At 45.9% G+C, this 20,049-nt stretch overlaps 1 protein-coding gene across 1 annotated transcript in view; it reads right to left on the bottom strand.

The window, feature by feature from the left end:
- The window catches only part of LOC120395729 (guanylyl cyclase-activating protein 1-like), a 20,580-nt gene extending 1,721 nt beyond the window's left edge, over nt 1-18,859 (bottom strand). Inside the window, exons 1-4 of the mRNA XM_039520402.1 lie at nt 18,590-18,859; nt 10,023-10,172; nt 8,264-8,354; nt 1-1,395 (exon numbers count right to left, since the gene is read on the bottom strand). The exon at nt 1-1,395 is cut by the window's left edge and continues 1,721 nt beyond it. Of these exons, the coding sequence (XP_039376336.1) occupies nt 1,268-1,395; nt 8,264-8,354; nt 10,023-10,172; nt 18,590-18,787 (567 nt within the window). The 5' untranslated portion in view covers nt 18,788-18,859 and the 3' untranslated portion in view covers nt 1-1,267. The remainder of the gene's footprint in view (nt 1,396-8,263; nt 8,355-10,022; nt 10,173-18,589) is intronic.
- Between the last annotated feature and the right edge of the window lie 1,190 nt (nt 18,860-20,049).

The raw sequence follows: 20,049 nt of genomic DNA, 5'->3' as shown, positions 1-20,049 counted from the left end.
TGTGACTGCACTTTGCACCTTTAATCAGAAGAGTTCCATGTTCTGGCAAAAGCTGCAAACAACACTAATAATGGTGCCCAGTTCAGTTCAGTCCCTGGGAGTCAGCAGGGAACAGGATCCATTACCACTGCCCTTTGGGCACTGCTCCCCAAATGGTGAGTCCCAACCCACTGGTGAGTCATGGGAAGGTTCTAGATAGGTTGTGGGGCCCTAAGCAAACATACACTTGTCCTGGCCTGGTGCAGTCTCTCCTATCCCATGGAGTGGGTCCGGCTCCCATACTAGGCGTTGTGACCTTGCATATGGGTCACAACGCCTCTCACTCAAATTTGGCCTAGTCTCTGTTATGACAGAGGGGTGGCTGGACCAAACCTGAGTGGCTCTGCAACCCTGTGCAACAGATCGCAACACCTGGAGCCAGGTGAAAGGCCCAGTTCTGTGAGATGGGAGCTACTCTTGTGGGGATGAGTACAGAGCAACTTCTCCCATGACCTCTCCCCTATACCAGACAGGGAGGTATTAGGGAGGAGGATGCATATATGTAAAGGGGTGTGTGTGTGTATAAAAAGATAAAAATGAAGTTGATGAGTAACCTTAGTAAAAAGTTTTGGGAACCACTGCCTTAGAAGTTAATTTGTTTCTTCTAGCTAGTTGGCTTTGTGTGAGCAGGGCCACTTCAGACAGGCTGCCAAACTTACAGCACACGTGTGCCTCACCCAATCAAGAGAGGGTGAAGTGCTATCAGGACCATTAGTGCACTCACACCAATGCCACGTCAAGTGAAGCATGAGTTGCTTTGTGCTGACAGAGCTCTATGATAATAAAAGCTGACTCCCCTGGGGCTTTCCAGCCTCCCTTTTCTCCAAGCTTTTGCCACAGACACAAACATATGTGCTGGACACATTACATATTCCCCACCCCATGGGTTTGACACTCTCCCTGTTATCGGGCATGTCAGAGCAATCTGGGGCAGGCAGAGGGGAGAAAGTTGTGCACTTGGCCCTTTTGGCCCAGAAGGCCAATCAAATAGCATCATGGGGTCCAAGTTTGCTGAACCAGCGTTGTGTGTATGTGTCTGAGTTGCAGCATGTATTCAAGCACACACACACGCATATGCAAAAGAAAACACACACACACAGAACCACATCGCTCTCTCTCTCAACCTACATACCATATCTGTTTTATTCTCACACCCACTTTCTTTACCTAGTTGCACACCCATCCGTAGTCTCTCTTTCACAAACACCCCTCTCTCTCCCAGATGGCTCTAGACACTGTGCCGCCGGTTGTTGATCATGGTCACAATGTGTGACAAGTCCAAGCTCTTCATCATCACCTCCATGAACTCCTCATCTTTTCTGGCTCCTTCCACAAACTCATCCAGTGAAAGCTCACCTGTTACAAAGAGACAGATGACAGCAGGTCACTCTCATTCATGTCTGGGGCACAGAAAGGTGGGAATAATTGCCCCCTGCACAATCAGTGAGGCTCGCCCCCTACAGAGTCAGTGTTTGGAAGTACCAAACAGCTTGCTCATTTTGAAGCCGCCAGAACTGGCAGTGCTGGTAGGTCTGGAGCCTCCTTTATCTCCTGGTAGGTCTGGAGCCTCCTTTATCTCCATGCAAGTCTGACCTTCGCTCCTGCCTCCTGCCCAAAAAGGAGTTAACCCATAAGAAACTGGTTCCTCTCCAGAGACTGGTCACTTGGGGGTACATTATGGGGCAGTGTGCCATGCAGAAGGGAAGGTCTGTGGGGCCAAAGAGGAAGGGCCATGGAGAGACTGCTCTAAACAGTGAGTTGACATTGGCCTGAGTCTCCCAGGGCTAGTCTGAAGTACTGCTGTGCCCATCTCCCCCACTACTGGCTCCTGCCCTCTCAAGGCTAAGCAGCAACAGAAGCAGACAGTGCACAGCAGCAGCTTAGAGAAGCTCCATGCAGGCCAGGCAGCCAGCAGCATGGGAGTGGCAAAGCTAATGTTCAGGGAACGGGTCTCTTTCAGAATTCACAGGGAGGCAACTGAATGGGGCTTATGTTGGGGGAATAGGAGAGAGTTAGAGAGGGAAGGATAGAGGACAGGAATCCAGAAAACCTATTTAAGCTGAAGTGGCATACCTCCTGTGACTCTACTGCCTGCCCTGGCCCAGGTGACTTTTTATTATCCCAAGCTCCAATTCCCCCAATCCCCATTTAGCTGGGACCCTAGTTTCCATCCCTAATTCCACTTTCTCTCTTGGAAAATTTCTGGCACCAGTTCTACATCCTCCATAAACGCAGAGGGAAAAAATGATTGGATTTTTGCCAATATCTCCGTCTTCTGTCTCAAAAGGCTGGATTCTGTGCAATGCTGAGTCCTACAGTGCTCACTGGAAACAGAGAGATTGCCAGGGGTTGCTGGCTTCTAGGAACACAGGAATTGCAAGACTGGATCAGACTCATGGTCCGTCTAGTCCAGTGTCCTTTCTCCAACAATGGCCAACAGCAGATGCTTAGGGGGAAGAGTCAGGAAACCTCACATTAGGGACCTAGGATTGGAAGGGACCTCCTGGGTCATCAAATCCATTCCCTGTAATTACAGGAAACCCTGGCATATAATCTCGTTAATAATGTATTTCAATATCCACCCTGGAGCTAGTTTGTTTGCACCCACTACTCCTATTGGAAGACTGTTTCAGAACCTCATTCCTCTGATAGAAACCTGCTAATCCAACATTGCTTAAACAGTTGTTCTCCCTCTTTGTTGTTTCTCCCCTGATGTATTTATAAAGACCAAGCATATCCTTTTTCTCCCTTAATTTTGCTAGGGTGCACAAGCCAAGCTCTTTTAGCCTCCTCACATGAGATGGATCCAAAAAAGAACTAGATAAATTCATGGAGGCTAGGTCCATCAATGGCTATTATCCAGGGATGGTGTCCCTAGCATCTGTTTGCCAGAAACTGGGAATGGGTGACAAGGAATGCATCACTTGATGATTACCTGTCCTGTTCGTTCCCTCTGGGGCACCTAGCATTGGCCACTGTTGGAAGACAGGATACTGGGCTAGATGGACCTTTGGTTTAACCCAGTGTAACTGTTCTTATGTTCTCTATTCCCCAGCCATCCTGGTAGCCCTTCTCTGCACCTGTTCCAATTTGAATTAATCTTTTTTGAACATGCTGACCAGATCTGTATCCAGTATTCCAGACAAGGTGTTCCCAGTACTTTGTAAAATGGCTTAAATATTTCCCTCTCTCTACTGGAAAAATACTTCGCCTGATAAATGTTAGATCTGTGTGTATTAGTCAACTGCAGCATGCCTATGAGGCTCCAGTGTAATGGAGCTATAAAAAAAGCAAATGCAATCTTTTCTCACCCTCTGTCATTTCCAGCGTTCACACACACACCCCACCCCAGCCTACACAAAAATTCTTCTTAGTTTCTAAATGCATGAATTTGCACTTTAGGAAGCTATAGGATAATCTGTCCACAGGAAAGACTCCTCCTAACCCCCACTAGTTAGACAGTGGCTGAAGCCCTAAAGCAGAAAGTTTATAACTCTTCCAGAACTCTTTTGTTAGTCTTCACTGTTGTCATTTTGGATATGCTTATTATCCATATAACCATCTAATACCTCTTGAAGTCTCTGTTCGAACCTTGGCTTGAGCCAGTTCTGCATTTTTGCCACTGAACATCAACACTCATCAAAATGTGAAAATCTCTACCAGGGACAATGTGGCCCACAAGCCTGGGAAAAGAACTAGTAGCTGATGCTGCTCTGCTGCCTGGTCAAAAAAATAAAACCTAGTGTGACAGAGTGGGATATGGCTGTATCAAACTGTGAGTGAGCTTTTGTTTTGTAAACTCCATTTTTGTACCCTAGCTGCCATTTTGTGTTCTAGGTTAAAAAAACAGCCTGGCCTGGACAAGGTCTGTCTGTTCCAGACACTGCCCCACTCAGGAGGCACATGGGACACCTTGTAGCGGACTATTAATGATGGAGCCATCCACTTTGAAAAACTCTCAGTGACTACCCAGCTCAGGGGACAATGGTTTTCTTCATATAGGACTCACATAACAGGTTGGCATTTCCCAGCTGGGTACCTGGCAGAACAGGGTCAGACTAGATTCAAGGAGGGGGCTTCTCTGAGAGAGGGGTCAGCACCTGTCAGATGTCTAGGCTAGAAGAGGGATGCTACCTAGCCTGAAATGCTGACCAGACCTCAGACTCACAGAAGGGGTGAGATCAGACTAAGTGGGGGTGGGCATAGGGCAGGGAGTGCATCTCAAGACTGTTTGTTATTTTGCAAAGATCTGTAACTCTCTAGTGCTTTCCTAAGAGTAAATTGATAGTGATTAAGATTCCTTGACTAGGTCTGTGTTCTTTGCTTGCTGGCCAAATTGTCCCTGAAAGGGCTAATTGAGAAGCTCAGTGCTCCCACAGCAAGGTGGAACTCTGAGGGAACAGGTCTAAGGCAGCTGGACTGCTGAGCCCCACATCCCAAGCAAGGGTGGAAGATACATTTTGTGCACCTGGGAGTGTACTTTAAAGACCCAGAGCTTGGAACAGGGATTCAGCTTTTCCCCGACCTGGTTGATGTAAGTTGTGATGAACTAGAAACGGTCTTAATGTTTTCTCTGAATACTGTGTTGGTGCCTCAGTGTCCCCTCTGCAGTTCTTCAGTATCTAGGTAGTGGGATAAGGGTGTATGGTTTCTGCAGAGCAAAGGGCCAGTGCACCTAAATGCCTGATACCCTGTCTCCTAGCAACTGATGGTGCCAACTGAAGGTGTTGGAGACAAAGAGGGATCAGGTGACCTCCTGGTCCGAGAAAGGAACTGAGCAGAAAAGGAGGGGCTGGAGGGCGTTTTCAGTCTGGAGCTGTCTGGGGAGGAGGAGTGAAGTGCAGACATGGGTGTCTGTCTCACTGCCCCCCAAAATGGACCCGGTTGAGGGGTCCGGTTCTCTGTACCTGCAAGCTCTGTTTTAGATCGTTTTCCTGTCATCAAATAAACCTCTGTTTTACTGGCTGGCTGAGAGTCATGTCTGACTGCGAAGTGGGGGTGCAGGACCCTCTGGCTTCCCCAGGACCCTGCCTGGATGGACTCGTTGTGGGAAGCGCACGGAGGGGCACATGCTGAATGCTCCAAGGAGAGACCCAGGAGGTGAAGCCCTGTGAGCTTCTTGCCCTGGAGACAGTCTGCTCCAAGGGAGAGGAGGCTCCCCAAAGTCCTGACTGGCTTGGTGGGGAGCAGTTCCAGAGCATCGCCTGGGGACTCCGTGACATAAGTGCGCATGGAATCCAGCAGTTGGCTTTACTCACATCAGTATTGTGTCCTCTCAGAGGGGCAATGGGCCATGTACTGACACTTAGGCCTGGTCTACACTACGAGTTTATCTTGAATTTAGCAGCGTTAAACCGAATTAACCCTGCACCTGTCCACACAACGAAGCCCATTATAGCGATATAAAGGGCTCTTAATATTGATATCTGTACTCCTCCCTGACGAGGGGAGTAGCGCTGAAATCGGTATTGCCATTTCGAATTAGGGTTAGTGTGGCCACAATTCGACGGTATTGGCCTCCGGGAGCTATCCCACAGTGCATCATTGTGACCACGCTGGACAGCAATCTGAACTCAGATGCACTGGCCAGGTAGACAGGAAAAGCCCCGCGAACTTTTGAATTTCATTTCTTGTTTGCCCAGCATGGAGTGCTGATCAGCACAGGTGACCATGCAGTCCCAGAATCAAAATAGAGCTCCAGCATGGACCGTACGGGAGATACTGAATCTGATCTCTGTATGGGGAGATGAACCTGTTCTATCAGAACTCCATTCCAAAAGACGAAATGCCAAAATATTTGAAAAAATCTCTAAGGCCATGATGGACAGAGGCCACAACAGAGGCTCAACGCAGTGCCACATGAAACTTAAGGAGCAGAGACAAGTGTATCAGAAAACCAAAGAATCAAATGGATGCTCACGGAGGGAGGGGCAACTGACGACTGTAGCTATCTCACAGTTCCCGCACTCTCCGAAAACCATTTGAATTCTGGGCTGAGCTCCCAAAGCTTGAAGGGTCAAAAACATTGTTGCGGGTGATTCAGGGTATATGTCATCAGCCCCCCCCACTTCCTCCCTCTGTGAAAGCAAAGGGAAAAAAATCGTTTCTCGCCTTTTTTCAATGTCACCATATGTCTACTGGATGCTGCTGGCAGATGCGGTGCTGCAGCGCTACACAGCAGCATCCCCTCACCTTGCCTTGCGGACAGTACAGTATGACTGATATCCATCATCGTTATCCCATGGGTGCTCCTGGCTGGCCTTGGTTAGGTCCGCCGGGGGTGCCTGGGCAAAAAAGGGAATGACTCCAGGTCATTCTCTTCTTTAAGTTTTGTCTAATGGAGATTCAGTTCTGCCTGGAATATCATGGCAGCTGGAGGCTTCTGCCTCAGGCTGCTCTCCCAGTCAGCAGCACCGTGCAGTCACGCCTACCCCAGCCTACTCCTTGCTACCAGGGCTCACAATCAGATACTTAGACCTCTACATTTTGCTGCAAATAAAAAAATTAAGCTGCCATTTAGAACTGTCCCCAAACATACATATCCTGGGACATTTTGTACTTTACCAGTGTCAACCAAAGGCCCACACACAAATGGAGATTCAGTCCTGCCTGTGCTTCTATCCTAGTGCTTGTCATAGATTCCTATTTTCAGCTATAGGCTGAGCAAGTGCAGAATGGTGGTTCACTCTACTTCACTGTAAGCCAACCGCCCTCCCCTCCCCCCTTTGATCTCTGCTTGCAATAAAGTCAGTGTTGTTTCTTATTCATGTATGTTTTATTACTTCATCACACAAATGGGGGGATAACTGCCACGGTAGCCCAGGAGGGGTGGGGGAGGAGGGAAGCAATGGGTGGCGTTGTTGCAGGGGCACCCCCTAGACTGGCATGCAGCTCATCATCATTTCTGTGGGATGTCTGGGGCTCTGACCCAGAGCGGCCGTTTGCCTCTCTGGTTCTTTAGTAGGCTTGACTGATATTCTAGGCAGGACTGACTCTCCATTAGACAAAACTTAAAGAAGAGATCCATGACAGCAGACGGTACAGTATGACTGGTAACCGTCATTGCCACCTTCCAAAGCAGCAGACGATACAGTAGGGCTGGTAACCGTCTTTGCTAACTTGCAAAAGGCAAGGGGATGCTGCTGTGTAGTACTGCAGTACCGCGTCTGTCAGCAGCATCAAGTAGACATACAGTGACAGTGAAAAAAGGCTGAACGGGCTCCATGGTTGCCGTGCTATGGCGTATGCCCGGGCAATCCAGGGAAAAGGGTGCAAAATGATTGTCTGCCGTTGCTTTCACAGAGGGAGGATTGACTGACGACATTTACCCATAACCACCCACAACAAATTTTTGGCCCCATCAGGCATTGGGATCTCAACCCAGAATTCCAATGGGCGGGGGAGACTGCGGGAACTATGGGATAGCTACCCACAATGCAACGCTCCGGAAGTCGACGCTAGCCTCAGTACACGGACGCACACCGCTGAATTAATGTGGTTCGTGTGGCCGTATGCACTTGACTTTATACAATCTGTTTCCAAAAATCAATTTCTGTAAAATCGGAATAATCCCGTAGTGTAGACATACCCTTAGTAGCTCAAGACATCTGAACTATCTGGAGTAGAGGGCCTGCAGAAAGTGAGGAGCTTACCTACCACAATACTGGGGTATTAGCCTAGACTCTAGCTTCCCAAGACAGATGTCCAAAAGCTGGAACCGGCCCAGACAAGGCAGGTCTGCTGGCAGGTCTGACTTTCACTTCCTGGCTTGATCAGTTCTCTTCTCCTCTCCTCTTCTGATGTACAAATCTTTTCTCTACCCTTGATTGTTTTATCATTTTTTGTTGCCCCATATTAGGGCCTGTCATCCTCACAGGCTTCCCATTCATTTGTGTCCAACTGAAAAAGTTGGAAAAAGCCAACTGGCTGTTAGCTCAGGCTGCAGAGCAGAATCATTTTCTCTCTCTAAGTGGTCTCGGTGCCACTAGATAGGACAGACCACCACACTCAGGAGGTGTGTGGATTACAGAAGCATTAAATGAAAGGAGCAATGCCTCAGAAAGGGCATAGATGGAGGGGTGTGTGAGATCTTATCAAAGACAAGAGAGCGTAAAGTCAGCAAGGAGGCTACTGGAGGAGACTGGGCCCCAGTGTATTTCTGGCAAGATGAAGTGTGAGGGGCTGAAGGATTAGCTGAGTCAGAGGGCAGAGACAGGAATCTCACCATCGCCATTGACATCGATCTTATTGAAGACTCGGTTGGTGAACTCCTCCGCACTAGTTTCATGGTCACAGCCATTAATAGCACGAATAGCCTGGAAGAGAAGAGGAGGAACTAAGCAGCTGGCCCAGGATTAATCTGCTGCCATGGGACCATGGGTGGGATTGATCAAACACACACCTCATAGTGCAGGCTCAGAATATAGAACATTGCTCATATTGAGGCCATTTGTGAAAGGTGTCTCCTCACTGTCACCCACCGTTTCCAAGGGAAAAGCCTGGGGAAACCATCAAGCCTCACAGCATGCCCTGAAGGGCATGAAATCTGGCCTCTGGTGCATGGAATGAGCAACTAAAGCTCATTGAGCATGCCATCCAACAGCCTCCACTCATGCAAGATAGTGGAGTACTAGCCCAAGCAGCTAGTAACAACTGCCCGTGAATCAGACAATGCCAGAGGCAGGAAGGCAGGACCCAAATTACTTAGGTCTTTAGAGGTTAAAATTCACCCCTTGAACTTTACCTGGAAATCAGTTTGTACTAAGGAAAAGTCATGGAGCACTGGTGGGGTCACATGCTCTCCAGAAATAATGTTGCTGGATAAACAGACCACCATATTCAGAACTAGTTGCAGTTATTCATTCAATTTAAGATGCAGCCTCACAGAGTGCTTTGTAGTAATCCAAACACAAGACAACAAAGGCTTGGGTAAACCCAAAGGGCATGCACCCAAAAGAAAAAGGTTGCAAACCTTGTGTCAAGTGCAAATGACAAAAAGCACTCCTAGAAACATGGAAACTACCAGGTTGGCTCTGAGCAGGATCCATACAGCTCAAGATGCTATCTCAGCCAACAGCCAGCAAGCTGATTCTAAGGATTTTAATTTTATCATTTTGAGTTGAGAGACTTTTTAGCAACCTTCTTCAGTCTTTTTAAAATGTCTTTTTCTAAAGTTAAGTGTCATCTTGTTGTGTTTTTGGTACCCTTTCTCCCCCAAGAATGTTGCATTAATTTATGCCATGGTCACTCTTACTTAGTGGCCTAGCTACAGTTATATTTTAAACCTGCTACTTAGTTCTAAGTCAATAGTTAGCTGACTCCCTAGCTGAACTCGGATGGCTCCCAAGAACTCCCAAAGGGAAGGGTGAGCTAGAGTGGGGGAAGTGCATTCAGGATGTTTGTTGTTTTCTATGGTCCTGTACTTCCTGTGTATTTCTCATGCTATTAAAGACAGAGCAATGGTGTTTTAGAAACCTGTGCAAAGAAAGTCTGAATGTGATATGTGCTATGCCTACCATATGCCCCTTGAAGAGGTAAAATAAACCAGGGTCCCAGAATACCTACATCTGGAGTGCAGGGAGATAATGTGTTTGAACTAAGAGGAAGTCTGGAGGCATCAGCCTTGGTAAGAGGGGCTAGGCAGTTGGGCTGCAAGGTCTCTATCCTCAGGATGGGGTGCTTGACAGAGAAGCTGCATCCCAAAAGTGTGTCTAGAATCCTAAGGCAGGGGCAGTGCCTAGACTCAGTTCAGACTTTGGCGGCTTAAACATATGAGATCCAGTAGCTGGAGCACCTCACGGGAGTCTGGTGAGTGGCGAAAGGATCTGTGACAGGGACAGCTGCCAGAATTGAGAGCTGCAGCACAGCAGGAATCCCTCTGGACTCTCCGCTGGTCCACCAGTGCTGGTGAGATTCAGTGTGGGCATCCCACTGATTTACAGAATAATGAGGGCCAAAGTGTACACAACCCTCTGTGTTACCACCTTAATGATGTTGAGCAGTTCATGTCGGTCAATGCAGCCATTGCCATCCACATCATAGAGCTTGAAGTACCAACGCAATTTCTGTTCCATCTTTCCCCGGAGAACTAGGCTGAGTGCAGCCACATACTCCATGAAATCGATATACCCATCCTGTGAGAAAAAGAAAGGGAACATGAGAGTTAGGGTTCACAGGCTTAGGTGCTGAGAGAGTCCTGCCTCTACAGCTAATATCTCTGCAAGGTCAGGACTGGGAAACGTGTAGCTAAGTGCCTGGGCACCAGAAGCTTGGCCTTAGCAGAAAATGGCTGGCTTTAGTCTAAATTGGGAAGAGGAAACAGGCAGCAGCCTGGCTCTGCTCAAGATGCATGTGATAATTATGGGTCAACTTCAGATTTTTCTACAAAATGGTTCTGGAACACTTGAGAAAACGGGCTCTATGTAATTATTCTCTCTTACATGTTTATAAATTATAATAGCCTCTGTGCTCAGTGCTTTCCAGATGTGAAGCCCTCACTCCACATGTACATGAACATGTCCTTCTCACCACAAGCCATGACTGACTGAGGGCAGAAGAGCCAGCCCCAGAACACTGGTTGGCTAGAGGACTGGGATGACATCTCACCCCTGACTTCCTGGTGTCAGCCCATCTCTCATTGTAGGTGAGGAAAGCCAATTCAGAGCAGGAGCTCAGCCATTCCCAAGTGGTTGTATCCATGCCAATCAGATGGCACAGGGAACTGAACTCCATACAGGGGCGACAGGGCTTAGGCAAGAGCACACATTGCTATTGCTACTGCTGGGAGGAGGAAGAGACCCAAATGTATCTTGAACTTGGGGTTAGGGTATCAGCCTAGGGAGCAGGCTGGGGCATATTCACAGGAAAGCTGGGAGGATGCAGCAAAGGAGACCTGACCATCATGGCATCCATGAATATGGACACCAGACAATGCAGCAGAGATGAATTCACCACTCCAAGCTAGCACAGGCAGTAGCAGAAGTAACCCTATTTCGGGATGAAGAAATTTTGGCCAGCGGCTGATAGGACTCCTAATCAGATTAGAGAGCATTCCTCTGTATATTTAGGCACAGGGGACTTGGTCCACTGTACTATTGCTGAGGTAGGGGAGGCATGTGTGACTTTCCCCTCCTAGGGGCCCCTGAATTGTCCTTCGTACTAACTGAGGTCTGGCTCTACCCAGCTGAAAGTGTTCATTTATAGCTGAGTGCAGCAGTTTTTTCTGGGGTTAATTTCTGACTCAGAGAAGACAGAGGTCAGGGGAACAAATGGGGATTCGCTGTGCTGAGATCAGAGCATGGATCTGGATGCCATGTGTTCTAATGTACTAAGGTACTTCACAGATTTTAGGCCAGAAGGGACCACTATGATCAAGTCTGACCTCCTACATAATGCAGGTCTTAGTTGTTACCAACAGATTCTTGCATCAAGTCCATAACATTTGGTTGCAATACAGCAGTGGTTCTCAACCAGGGGTATGTGTACCCCTGGAGGTACTTAGAGATCTTCCAGGGGGTATATTAACTCACCTAGATATTTGCCTACATAAAAAGCACTAGCGAACTCAGTATAAACTAAAATTTCATACAGACAATTACTTGATTATACTGCTCTACATAATATATAATGAAATGTAAGTACAATATTTATATTCCAATTGATTAATTTTTTATATGGCAAAAAAGAGAAAATAAGCAATTTTTCAGTAATAGCATCCTGTGACACTTTTGTATTTTTATGCCTGATTTTGTAAGCAAGTAGTTTTTAAGTGAGGTGAAACTTGGGGATACTTGGAACAAATCAGACTTCTGGAAGGGATACATTAGTCTGGAAAGGTTGAGAACCACTTGTGACGAAGTGGGACTATTCTTACTGTTTCCTCTGAATACTGTGTGGATGCCTCAGTTTCCCCTATGCATTTCTTAAGTGTTCAGCGTGCATAAATGGCCAGGGCCATTCCCCCCTGCAAGGGGATGGATAAAGGTGAACAAAGAGATCAGGTGACCTCCTGGCCCGGGAAAGAGACAAAGGCCAGAAAGGAGGGGGTTTCAGTTTGGAGCTGGCTAGGGATGAGGGGTGAGTGCAGATGGGGTTGTCTGGCTCGCTAGGCCCCAGAATGGACCCAGCTGAGGGGTCCCATTCTCTGTACCTACAAGCTCTGTTTTAGATTGTGTTCCTGTCATCTAATAGACCTCTGTTTTACTGGCTGGCTAAGAGCCACATCTGACTGCAAAATGGGGGTGCAGGACCCTCTGGCTTCCCCAGGACCCTACCTGGGTGGACTTGCTGTGGGAAGTGCTCGGAGGGGCAGAGGATGGTGAATGCTCCAAGGAGAGACCCAGGAAAGTGAAGCCGTGTGAGCTTCTTGCCCTGAAGACAGTCTGCTCCAAGGAAGAGGAGGCTCCCCAAAGTCCTGACTGGCTTTGTGGGAAACAGTTCTTAAGCATCACCCAGGGACTCCATGACACTACTGCACTAGAGCATCACTTTTAGAAAGATATTTAATCTTGTTATAGTGATAGAGAATCCAGCACATCCCTATATAAATTGTTCAGCAAGTTCATTAACCCCATCACAGATATTATTGGCCTGCACCTGCTGGCCACCCATGATACTGCTATGAGGAAACCCAAGCCACTAGGTTCCTAGGGTGTTTTAAGCAACTGGAGCCTAAACAGAGTCCAGCTATTGCCCCTCCACCTTGGGATCCTTAGGTACAGTCTCAGAGTGCAGACCCTCTGTTTTGCACTCCCTCTTGAGAGCTGGGTTTGGAGAGGGTCCCATAGGAGGAAAGATTAAAGAGGCTAGGACTTTTCAGCTTGGAAAAGAGGAGACTAAAGGGGGATATGATAGAGGTATATAAAATCATGAGTGATGTGGAGAAAGTGGACAAGGAAAAGTATTTACTTATTCCCATAATACAAGAACTAGGGGTCACCAACTGACATTAATAGGCAGCAGGTTTAAAACAAATAAAAGGAAGTTCTTCACACAGTGCACAGTCAACTTGTGGAACTCTTTACCTGAGGAGGTTGTGAAGGCTAGGACTATAACAGCATTTAAAAGAGAACTGGATAAATTCATGGAGGTTAAGTCCATAAATGGCTATTAGCCAGGATGGGTAAGGAATGGTGTCCCTAGCCTCTGTTTGTCAGAGGGTGGAGATGGATGGCAGGAGAGAGATCACTTGATCATTGCCTGTTAGGTTCACTACCTCTGGGACACCTGGCATTGGCCACTGGCGGTAGACAGATACTGGGCTAGATGGACCTTTGGTCTGACCCGGTACGCCCGTTCTTATGGAAACTGTGATGATTTTGGTGATCTGTCTACAGCTTATGAAGTCTGATTAATATTATGGAATTGCTCTTATGAAAACTACTGTATGATGAATGCCTCTCTGTGTGTGTATTCATTATTCCATTCTATTAAGAGTCATACAGCATTCCTCACCATAGTATCTGTGCACATTCCAGTCACACATTAAGCAATGTGACCACACATATGTTGTATGTTTACTCTCATCCTCTTCCCACAGAAAGCAGCATGTGCAGTGGAAAATCTTGTTTTGGTGGTGTATAGGTTTTTTTTTTTTAATATAAATATACCTGTTGCTATGTGTTTATGTTAGAGAAGGCAAGGTCAAAGAAGTGCCTGATATTAAATGAGGATATTAATATAATATAATAGACATCACAGAAACTTGGTGGAACAATTATAATTAATGAGACATGGTAATACCAGGGTACATAATACTGTATATAGGAATGACAGACTAGGGCACACTGGGGGAGTGGTACTATATGTGAAAGAAAGCACAGTCAAATATAGTAAAAATCTTAAATAAAATCAGACAGTACCATAGAATCTCTAGGGACATAAATTCTGTCCTTGACTAATGAATACAGCAATAGGAATATACTAGCAAACACCTGACCAGGATGGTGATGGCGAATGTGAAATGCTCAAGGAGATTAGAGAGGCTATAAAAACAGAAAACCCTATAATAACGGGGGAGTTCAACTATCCTCATATTGACTGGAAACATGGCACTTCAGGATAGGATGCAGAGATAAAATTTCTAGACACCATTAATAACTGCTTCTTGGAGCAGCTAGTCCTGGAACCCACAAGAGGGGAGGTAATTCTTGATTTAGTCCTAAGTGGAGCACAGGATCTGGTCCTGAATATAGCTGAACTGCTCAGTAATACAGATCATCATGTAAACTTACATTTAACATCCTTGGGGCGGGGGGTGGGGGGAGAAATACCAGAGAAACCCATCACGGTAGCATTTACGTTTAAAAAAAAAGGGGGGGGGGAAATTACACAAAAATGAGAAAGCTAGTTAAACAGAAATTAAAAAGGAACAGTTACAAGAGTGAAATGCCTGCATGCTGCATCAATACTTTCTAAAAACCCCATAATTAGAGGCTCGTACTATATGCATACCCCAAATTTAAAAAAAAACCTAATTGGACCAAAAAATGTCACCATGATTAAATGATAGAATCATAGAAGATTAGGGTTGGAAGAGACCTTAGGAGGTATCTAGTCCAACCCCCTGCTCAAAGCAGGACCAAACACCAACTAAATCATCCCAGCCAGGGCTTTGTCAAGCTGGGCCTTAAAAACTTCTAAGGAAGGAGATTCCACCACCTCCCTAGGTAACCCATTCCAGTGCTTCACCACCCTCCTAGTGAAATAGTTTTTCCTAATATCCAACCTAGGCCTCCCCCACTGCAACTTGAGACCATTGCTCCTTGTTCTGTCATCTGCCACCACTGGTAACTGCCGAGCTCCATCCTCTTTAGAACCCCCCCTTCAGGTAGTTGAAGGGTGCTATCAAATCCTCCCTCACTCTTCTCTTCTGAAGACTAAACAATCCCAGTTCCCTCAGCCTCTCCTCATAAGCCATGTGCCCCAGCCCCCTAATAATTTTCATTGGAGAGAGTCCAGTGGGGGGCAATTTCTGTAGTGGGCGGCCCAAAACTGGACGTAATACTCCAGATGTGACCTCATCAGTGCAAAATAGAGGGGAACAATCACTTCAATCAATCTGCTGGCAATGTTCCTACTAATACAGCCCAATATGCTGTTAGCCTTCTTGGCAACAAGGGCACATATTTTTCCTAATGGCACAGAGAAAGCAACTGCCTTTGCATCACAAATACTCACCACTTCTAAGAAAAACTAGGCACCAATAGACCGTGAAGCTCTCAGCATTATCTTTGGAATTTGGAAGTTCTATACCTATCTGTATGGTAGACATTTTACCTTGCTGACAGATCATTGCTTGTGCCTTTCAATTTTTGTACTGAAACATGAAATTCCACCATTAGCTGTTGCTTGTATGCAGTGTGGGCACTGCTACTTCCAGCTTAATCCTATACTATTCAATTCTGTAAAGAGACTCAGCACCGCAATGTTGTTGCACCTCAGGAGAGTTCTCAGAGTCTTAAGCTGTTCAGGAAAACTGGCTCTTAGGTCCCCCCAGGATAATCCTGGTATTAGGTGAGACACTTATGTAATTCAGCTCCTCACACTAGGGATTGATTTGTTTCCACTATTAACTGTTCTGCTTTTTTCTCTCTCTCATGTCTATAATACAAAGTTAAATATTCCTGCACCCACAGCAAGCACCTTCTGCACACAGCACTTGGCCTTGCACAGTGTGTAGTGTCCAAGACCAATGCATGGATGCATTAGAAAGCTTGGAAGCCCTAGGTTCAGGTTCAAGGATGGTTGCAAGAGGGACTTGAAAATGTTTAACGCTGACACTACAAGCTGAGAAGTTGACGCTAGCAATGGGCTACAGTGGAGGGCTGTGCTGCACCAGGGAGTCAAAGAAACTAAAGAGAGGTGGTTGAAAGAGGAAAACAAAGAGAACGAAGAGGCATGCATAGCTGGCCTCAAGCATGAGTAGTGTGTTGGCTTCATCATGTGGCTCTGTGCTTTATGCCTGGATTATCTGTGGCAAGACTGTCACTCGAGAATTTGATTTTTTAGCCACTCGCAATGTTGCAGCATAACAAATTGTATCTCAAGAGCTTTGGTGCTTATACCATCATCTTTTGAGAAAGATGGTTGCCATTCACTACAAAGCTACACATAGTCTTAGTCCTATGCTCTGTAATAACCCTACACAACAGCTCAACACATTAGGCTCCCTTCATACTTAAAGGGAAATCTGTTATACACCCTGTGTGAGATTGGAGGTCACCTGTACTGACCTGCCAAACCTCAGCTTCACACCCATTACTCTTGGGTTGTTATGGCTTTATTTAACTACTCCAACTTCAAATCTAGTTATTTTATTTAAAAAGTGACAGTGTCCTTTTAAATAATTAATATTTATTGCACAACCTGGTGCTTAAACACTATAGTGCCAGGCACTTGGGAATATATATAAAATATTCTTTTATCATTAATAACATACTGAACAGCCCCCTTCAATACTTCTCACAGTCCCAAGATACCTCAAGAAAGTGACTCTGGAAAGCAAGTTTCAGAGTGGTAGCCATGTTAGTCTGTATCAGCAAAAAAGAATGAGGAGTACTTGTGGCACCTTAGAGGCTAACAAAATTTATTTGGGCATAAGCTTTCGTGGGCTAAAACCCACTTCATTGGATGCATGCAGTGGAAAATACAATAGGACACACACAAACAAAATTTGTTAGTCTAAGGTACCACAAGTACTCATTCTTTTTTTCTGGAAAGCAAAGGGCTTTGTCTGAGCTGTCTTAATATTTTTGGGTGGGCCTGCAAAACCAATTTCCTGTTTACCATGGTCACCACTCTAGACACAGGACCGACCTGTGGATTTTAGGAAGGGACACTGATTCTTTGGAATAGGAGATATTTATGTAGAACCCTCAGCCCTGTACAGCTGTGCAGGAGTGCAGCTGCTCATCTCTCTCAGCTTTGGTGTCAAGTATCAGAGGGGTAGCCGTGTTAGTCTGGATCTGTAAAAGCAGCAAAGAATCCTGTGGCACCTTATAGACTAACAGAGGTTTTGCAGCATGAGCTTTCGTGGGTGAATACCCACTTCGTCGGATGCAAGAACGAACGAAGTGGGTATTCACCCACGAAAGCTCATGCTGCAAAACCTCTGTTAGTCTATAAGGTGCCACAGGATTCTTTGCTGCTCTCTCAGCTTTATAGCTTGATTTACATCCATATAGGTTTTCAAGGTTGTTGTCACAAGGAATGGAGCTAGAGACATACTGTTTTCCCTCAATGAAAGCAGACAGCTACCTTTAAATTTCCAGACCCACTGAATCAATGGCTCATGACTTGGCTTTACTGGGCCCCAAGGCGGCTCTGGTGCTTTTCAGTTTCTAAGCACTTTACTGTAAACTGATTGTACTTCCCAAAAATGCTGTAAAAGCAAAAGGACAGAGGATGCCTCAGCATCTCTATAAAGAGAGGACACCTAGGGAAGCACTTGGACCTGGTAACTCCTGCAAGACCTTCTGATTCCCCTTCCCCCAGTGCTTTTCTTTCCCTCTACCAACCTGACTGCAGTCATCTATCCATTTCACATCTGCCAATGATTAGTTCCTTCCTTGACCCACAGATACTGAGGTGGCAAGCTAGAGAGGAGCATGTAAGATAGTCAGTAGCTTGCAGCAGGGAGGTAGCTACATGAGATGCATCAGCCTTGGAATCAGGGGTTTCAGGCAGCAGGGAGGAGTCCTACCCTGCCTCCTAGGTGCTCTAGACCCCATTTCCCTATCCTCTGTTGAAAGCCCTAAGCTGAACCCCCCTACACATCCATAAGACAGTCATTTCAATTGCAAACAGTCTGGAAACTGCCCTATTGTGTAAAGTTTACAAATAAATCTATTTTAGTGTTCCATATTCTCAAGTGATATCTGATACTGGGCAAACTACAAGACTGTAATGAAAGAGATGAAGAGAGCCTGGTTCAATCCACTTCCTACAATGCTCTATTAGCTAAGCACGAGAGATACACTGCAGCTTATGGCAAGCACCTGAGAAGAGGGTTCATTATGCAGGTGACCAAACTCAGGACACACAGACAATGAAGTGCCATAGCAGAAGATGCAGGTACCTCTCTTACCTAGAATCATCCAAAAATACAAAAAATGAATGTAAAATGCATAATTTTGCATTCCTACACACTACAAATACACAGGATTCCTGAAATATACTAATCCTGCCAGAGCAATGAACAGTAATGTGACAGTCAGGCTCCCCTCTCTTTTTCAATATTCTAAACTCCGTCTCCCCGCCCCTCCCTGAATGTAAGAAAGGCACATTTCTTACATTCAGATGTTTAAGTTTGGTGCCCCTGCTATAAAGTATTTTGCTGACCAAGATTTGGAAGTAAAATCAGAGATGCAATCATGACTGCACTAACTATGATACTTTGGTTTCTTTGTGAGCAGTACAAGGCTGACTACATGCATCCGACAAAGTGGGTATTCACCCATGAAAGCTCATGCTCCAATACGTCTGTCTATAAGGTGCCACAGGACTCTTTGCTGCTAAGGCTGTCTAAGTTTCCCATTGGGTAAAAACATACCTTGTTCATATCAAAAGTGCGGAACATCTGTTCAATGTACTCATTGGCCGCAGGATCCAGCCCCCGAAGCCCAAAGAACTGTTTAAATTCATGCTCAGTCAGCTGTCCAGATGGACACTCGGTCATAAACTTTTTGTACCAATGGTGGATCTCAACAGCTTGCAGATCATCTACTGTGGAACTACCACTGTTCCCCATTTGTGTGGTGGGATGCTAAGAGCCCTCTGGAATCACCTCTTCCTCTTACAGTTCTCAAAGCAATTTCAGTCTGCTGCCTTCCACCTTCACTCTCAATATCAGCTCATTTAAGTGAGGGATATACCCTCCCAGAAGCCAATTACAGTTGTTAATCTGCTCTTATGCTGACTTAGAAACCTTAAAGCTTCAATGATATAAAGTCTCCTGGAAATGGAAAGAAGTTGAAGGATAATCTAGCAAAGCACTGCTATTTCAGGAGGTAAATCAGAAGGGGTGAGAGATAATCAGATACTGGCAGGAGGAACTGCTTTGGTATTGCCCTTGTTTTCCATGCATTGGTCTAATTTTACATGAAGATGTTATTGGACCTCTCTGGCCCAAGAAGGCTGTGGTGTTTGCAGTAAAAAAAATAAATGAAGAATTAGAATTCATAGACTCATAGACTTTAAGGTCAGAAGGGACCATTATGATCATCTAGTCTGACCTCCTGCACAATGCAGGCCACAGAATCTCACCCATCCACTTCAACAAACCCCTAACCTATGTCTGAGTTACTGAAGTCCTCAAATTGTGGTTTGAAGACCTCAAGCTGCAGAGAATCCCCCAGCAAGTGACCCGTTTCCCACGCTGCAGTGGAAGGTGAAAAACCTCCAGGGCCTCTGTCAATCTGCCCTGGAGGAAAATTCCTTCCCGACCCCAAATATGGCGATCAGTTAAACCCTGAGCATGTGGGCAAGACTCACCAGCCAGCACCCAGAACACTGTCTCTTACCCAGCCAGAGGTCCCTGTTTCAGAGACTTTTCTTGGGGTTTTTTGTCTTTGTAAATCCTCAAGCCCACACCTGGTTCAGATAGCAAACGTGGCTGGCTCCATGGATGTCAATTCTTCTCAGCGTTGATTGAATTAGCCCTGAGACTGCACCTTGCCTTTGGTGACAAGTCTCACTTTAATAGTTTTGAAACCTAATATTCTATATTTTACATATTTCTTAAATTATTTCCCATCAAAACCTCTCCCAATAACCACGACAATCAGCTCATTCTTTGTTTTTGACTGAGCTACCATGGCCCCCTTTGGTGAATTTGTGATCTGCTCCTATGTGGCTTCACAGTGACTGAGTCAAAGTCTTGGATAACTTTGTATAAAAACACATATGGGGAGATTTTGGTATCACATAAAAACTGTCCTATACATGGCAGAGAAGACTCATAGGCAGAAAGGGCAATAACCTTCTCTACTCTAGAGATTCCATTACAGCCTC

The sequence above is a fragment of the Mauremys reevesii genome, linkage group 1 (genome assembly GCF_016161935.1).
Source record: "Mauremys reevesii isolate NIE-2019 linkage group 1, ASM1616193v1, whole genome shotgun sequence".
In the NCBI taxonomy this organism is placed as follows: Eukaryota; Metazoa; Chordata; order Testudines; family Geoemydidae; genus Mauremys; species Mauremys reevesii.
Note: the sequence above shows the minus strand (reverse complement) of the source record. Positions and strands in the feature narration are given on the sequence as shown.